General features: G+C 42.0%; 1 protein-coding gene across 1 annotated transcript in view; it reads right to left on the bottom strand.

Moving 5' to 3' along the window:
• Positions 1 to 219: 219 nt before the first annotated feature.
• The window catches only part of Olfm4 (olfactomedin 4), a 22,007-nt gene continuing 16,112 nt past the window's right edge, over positions 220 to 6,114 (bottom strand). Inside the window, exon 5 of the mRNA XM_005366052.3 lies at positions 220 to 1,913. Coding sequence (XP_005366109.1) covers positions 1,102 to 1,913 — 812 coding nt within the window. The 3' untranslated portion in view covers positions 220 to 1,101. The remainder of the gene's footprint in view (positions 1,914 to 6,114) is intronic.

Genomic DNA, 6,114 nt, shown 5'->3' with positions numbered 1-6,114 from the left:
TAGCCAGGACCATATGAAGGAGCCATCTGAAGCAGCTGGAACATCTGTACCCGCCGGGCTCTTAACCACTGCACTGATTAACCAGATACTTCAAGGAGCTTTTCTATAGTACTTTGTAGAAAAACAAAATTTCACTTCCTTACAAATTCCAGACTTAAAGATAGAAGTGATCCAACTTACTCCAAGGTCTTTATCATATAACTAGAAATGCCACCCTTTTGCCACTGTCAACTGAATTTATTTTACAGTCTTCATGCTATGCAAACCAAAATTGCATAGTAAGACAAAGTAAAGTTAATTTTATCTTATATCTATCCTGTAGAAAGCTAGTCAATGGTTAAGAAAAACACATAGGCAGTAGATAAAGGCAACTGATTCTGACTTTGCTTCTAATATTATGACTGCCTTGGGAGCTGAATTACGAGGTAAAGGGTTCTACTGTGTTGTGTAGGTGAAGAGTGGGGGAAAACAAGAGCCAAGTCTATCATTTGAAAATCCCTCCAGGACTGGTTAACTTCATGTACAAAAGGTTTCTTCCTTAATCCAGAAAACTCAAAATGTCTAACAGACATCATGTAAGGCGCCACATTTACCTATCCGGGAAGCACAGAGCAGGTCCCAGGAGCTAATGAAAAAAATCCAAAGATAGGTATTTGGCCCCTTGTTCACCTTCCAATGTTAATCTATCTAGTTAAGGCCCAGTTTCCTTTCCCCCGTGGACAAGTCCATGGGCTACACAATAGATGACTATGCAAATTTTCCTCGAGAAAGAATCCCCAGAGTGCATACTGAGTTCCCCTTAAGTTCCTTAATTTCCAGATTTCACCTCACTGGAGACTTCACTAGACAGTTAGTACCCCTAACCTCTGAGAGCTTCACCCAGAAGGACCTTATTGCAGTTGTGAAATCCATCCAAAGAGGACGATAGTTCCCAAGAGAAGTCAAATTGAGAGAAGTACGCTAGGTCTCTATTGTGCTAGAACTCTATCTCTACTAAACAGCACTCCAAAGAAATACACGCCAGGATTTCCTTTTGCAGATGTCTAAATATGTGGAGAAGGCGGTTTTCAACCAACTTTTATTTCTCCTTCACCCTAACACCTAGATAGGTTGCCTGGACTCTCGTGAGAAGACAAGATCATAATTCAGAAGATAACCATCATTGTAGACATAAAGTTTTTGGTCAAAGGGATGATAATTAATGCTCTGAATTCTTTCCTGCATCTTTCTCATTGGAATGGCTAGATTGCCTTCCCGCCCTGTGTTTGTGTCATAGTAGTAAAAAATCTCTTCTGTTTTGGTGTTCAAAGTGCGGGTAGCATAGAGAACTCCACAGACCATGAAGGCATTAGAAACAGATGGTTTGTACTGCTTGGTAACCCATGTGTTTAGCACCTCAAGAGAGGTATCATTGAGTTTACTGATGACTATGTTCCCAGTGCTGGCCTCGGTGGCATAGATCACCCACAGTGCTTGCTCATCCACAGCTAAGTCAATGTCTTGCCAATTCACATTAGCATACGAGAAGCGGTTATTGTAAGCAGCCATAGGGAGAGGTTGATTAACAGTAACCACGTTGGTAGTCAGGTTAATTTTGGCAATGTTCCTCCCATTATACCAATTTACATACATGTTGTTATTGTATGCAACCAGACCACCCCCTTGGCCGTAGACCATGCGATAGTTTTGAGAATGTGAGTAGATTAACAAATTATCCAGTGAGTCATAAAGTCTGTAATACTCTAGAATCCTCTCATCTGTTCTCAGAGGAGCCACCCAGTAGAGAGTTTGCTCTGGATGCTGCGGAGAGTAATCTCGACCCCAAGCACCATATTTATAACTGAACCCTAGCCAGTTGAGCTGAACCACAGAGGGAGCACTGATGTTCACCACACCACCGTGACTGCAGCTTCCTAAAAGAGGAGAAAAAAAAAAAAAGACTTTCTTAGAGAAAATGCACGCTTAAACAATTTAACATCCTAAGAACCAAAATCAACCCTCACCATTTTCTCCATCACTGCTCAACCTCAGTGGTAGCTCTGAAGGAGAAGAGCACCCTTTGTTTCTGCCTCACTGAGACCATGTAGGGGAGACCCAGCCAATCACCTTGCTAGCAGGGGGCGGGGTCCCCCGAGGATATTTTTTACTTATAAAGATTGCGAGTGTGCTCCCGGCTGCCCCTTCTTCTGCTTTCCTGTTCTCCGCTGGAACCTCTGGTTCTGTAAGTCTATTTCCCCATTAAAGCTGCACATATTTTTACAATCTGTCTGCATTCATTTACACCACTACAAGACCACTGCCAGATCTAGAGAATTGCCTCATGTTTTCATCAGTAAGCTTTCAAATTAGAAAATGGATATGATATAACTACATAAAGCCATATTTTAAATTTTGAGATCCCAGAGAGAAAGAGTTGATAGTCCATATATTTTCTTCTCCCAGAAAGCATTTTGCAAGTATCTTCATTTTTGGAGCAAAACTGAGACAGTAATACCATTCTAGAAACATGTCCTTTCCTCAGAAAGCCAAAGGTGCTACTTCGCAGGGTCAGTCCTAGGAAAATCTGGGATAGACCCTGGGGGAGTCTCCTTGCCTTCCCTGGGACCCCAAGTATAAATCCACAGCAGGTACCAATGCTGCTCTGAGCTAATCTCAGAAAAGGAAGTAATAAAAACAGCATCTGAGAGGTCAGACAAATAGTCCTTTAATGATAGGATTCTCAAGCTTCTCAGCCTTGAGGAACTACAGTCATTTTGCAATGGACTTGCCTAATCTGTTCCCAGAACACACCCGTTCACATCAAACACCCGGTGACCATCTTGCCTCAGATCTTTGAGGGGAGTCCTGTTCTTCATACTTCCTATGCTACGGCACCATAGGAGGGCAGGCAAGTACTTCATCCTTCCCATTCTGACACAGACATTGTCAAAATGTGTACAATCAAGTGGGACCAGATGTGTTCATCTGTTGAATCTTCTTCATTCCATGTAACCCATGGCTAAACAACTCAAACTGAGCAACTGGCCCTTTGATTGCATACCCTCTGAAATGCCTGCCAACCAAAAGGGTTTGTAAACTAGAAAAAAAAAAACCTAAAAAATAAAAATAAAATTCCTCTAGCATTTTATGACATCTATCCAAAGAACTGAACACATATTCTCTGGTATTACAACAAATATCCTCCTTTAAAAAAAAAATAGTAAGCTACTATATTGGATAACAAAGAAAAATCCAACTTCAAGCACATTTGAGGTTATTTTTCCTTGTTACTCGGATTATGGAAGGGGAAGGAAGTAAGGGAGGGAGGGAGGGAGGGAGGGAAGGAGGGAGGAAAAAAGAAAGAGGCAGAATATCAACATTATCTCTGGCTCTAAGTGCCTGGACAGAATCAAGGAGCCATGGAGGGCACAAGCCTAAACTAGAGGCAAAAGTGAGCTCCACAGAACTGCCTGAGATTGATCTGGGAAGTAAGGGAAGCCAAGCGACTGGCTGGGTCCCCTCCTTGCTAAATGCTTCACCCTCTCCCTTCCTTACTCAAGGACTGCTGGGAGGTGAAACCATTACTAGAAATCCTGCTTTTATTTTTCCAATCTGCTGGGACTTTTCAGTCCCAGAATTAAATACGTGCTCTTTAAATGCTCTCATAAATCCACAGTCGGTGGGAAAGTCAGCCAACCATACAACAGGTAGAGAAATAAAACCACACTACACCCAACCTCAAATAATTTTGCATATCATTAAACAGAACACAGTCACAGGTTTATTTTAATAATGCATGCACCATTTCATAAATAAAAAAGCAACGTGTGTTCAGCCAAGAGACTGCTCTCTGCTAAAGAAATAATAAATAAAATTATAAATTATTATTTCTTCCCCTAAAAGTGATCTCTCAGATGAATGCTTGTTTGCCTTTGTTTATGAAACAATGCATGAATTATTAAAATAAAGTTAGCAGTGTGTTCGGTTTAATGATAACAAAAACTGGAACGGTTTCCATATGCTAAAACTGGATTTTCCGGTTAAAATCCCTAGCAGAAAGCTTATTTATGCAGCTACATTTCACTATGAGGAAATGAAAGTCACTTCTCTTGTTTCAGGTTGGAAGACTTTAGGGCTGCCTGCTTCATTGAACCTGACTTTCCTGCAAAAAAAAAAAAAAAGAAATATCCCAAACCAACAGTAACAAAATATTTCAGACAAGCTGATGGACCTCATAACTTATCCTCACATTAGCAGGGGGTTAAAGATAGACTCTTCTGTATTCGATGCGAAATCTTTAGAACCAAAATACGCGGTTAATACTGCTAGCATTACGCCACTGCCCCCCCATTAAAACAATAATGCTACTTCAAATGTAGTACTAACAGTGTTCCTACTGATAATAACGAAGGTTTTTCTTTTCTTATGCTGACCAGAAACAGAAGTATTAAAATCAAACGACACTCTAAACTTCCTTTCCCTTTCTAAATACTCTGCTATCCATCTTGTTACTTTCCTTCTATCTTCTACCTCCTTTGGATATTTCTAGTGCTCTGGACTTGGTCAAAATGAAGTAGAAATAGGGAAACACCCCCACACACACACCCCCACACACACACACACAAAAAAAGCATTATTGTCAGCATCGCAGACTGTGGCTCCAGTACAGCAGTGACAAGTGACAAGTCAGGCAAAGGGCTGTGGTGGGGTGGTGGGTTTCTCCAATGGCTGCAACTACCCAGACTGACAGCCATATGTGTGCCCACTGCACAGCAGAGTGACCCCCTCCTCCCATCCCTTTTACAAGGGTCTCACCCCCACCCATCTTTATTTCATGCCCTGCCTAGCCCCTGCCTTCATGTCAAGGTCTTAAATATATTCCATTTCTTACCCATTTCCCATCCCAACTTCCCCAGCACCCTTGGGCAACAACCAGTTATCCAGCCCACAGTCCAAGAACTTTCAGGCACCCGTGAATCATTTCACATCTGCTGGTGGGAGAGAACAGAGCACCAAATTTTCAGGAGCCAGGGTGTCCTTACGGCAACTCCATAAGCAAGGAAGCAAAGGTAACTAGAAGTTAATCAGTTGAGTTCCTGGCTGGAACTACCTTGTCATTCCGGAAATCACAGGGACACCCCTTTTGTTAGAGCAGCTTACAGACATACACCAGCCTGGCACAAAGATGGTGTTACCAGATAGGTTCCAAACCAAATCCTGACTCTACTCTTCGGTTATTGTTTATCGTGGAGCTAGTAGCTTAGACATCCCAGACTCCATTTCTTTATGTTAAATGAGCAATGCCTACCCCACAGGACTGTTGGAAAGAACAGAGACAGGCTTGTAAATACAACTCAATCAATAGTAACCACCATCGCAATCACAGCATACAGTTCTGGTTTACGTGGTTGTTTCCTGGGTTATGGCATCGGGGTATTTCTTCACCCATTCTGGTAGTCTCTAGCAATCTAGCGGACAGAGGGATGATCTCACAAGGGAATAAAGAAATAAAGGACTAAGCAAATCATTAAATCCAGCCCTCATTGGCAAAACATCAGAGACCCATGCGACACTTCTGATTTATTTATAGAATGCGGGGCAGGGGATTCTCTATGCAAAGATACTTTCTTCATCATGAAATCCATTAGCTCCTTCCCTGGCAGTCTCATAGTGTGGCTCTGTTCACTTTTTAAGCTAATGGAGTGGATTTTTTTTTAAATGCCAAAATGGCATACCTTCAGAGAACACTTAATTATGGGTCTGTCAGTGCAGATTCTCACCTGGACAACTAAGCTGTCTGTGGACCAAGGCTAGAAAAAAAATATGATCAACTTGTAAGAATTAGGCAATTAAGCCAGGTTGTAGTGGCTCGTACTTTTTAGCCCACTACTAGAAAGCCTTAGGATATAGGCTTGGTGTGCATGTCAGGCCACCCTGGATTGCAAAGTGTAATCCTGTCTCCAGAACATCCAAAACAACCAAAGAATTAGGCAAGCAGAATGACTGTAGTCAAACAAATGGATTCCAAATCATTGGTTGTGTTCTCAGCACTCTGTGTATCTCTGAGCTTAGGAGTTTAGCGTGTCCCCCATGTCTTAGGAGTTTAGCGTGTCCCCCATGTCTTAGGAGTTTAGC

The sequence above is a fragment of the Microtus ochrogaster genome, unplaced genomic scaffold (assembly GCF_000317375.1).
Source record: "Microtus ochrogaster isolate Prairie Vole_2 unplaced genomic scaffold, MicOch1.0 UNK6, whole genome shotgun sequence".
Lineage (NCBI taxonomy): Eukaryota > Metazoa > Chordata > Mammalia > Rodentia > Cricetidae > Microtus > Microtus ochrogaster.
The sequence above is the reverse complement of the archived record's forward strand: the minus strand, read 5'-3'. Positions and strand labels throughout refer to the sequence as shown.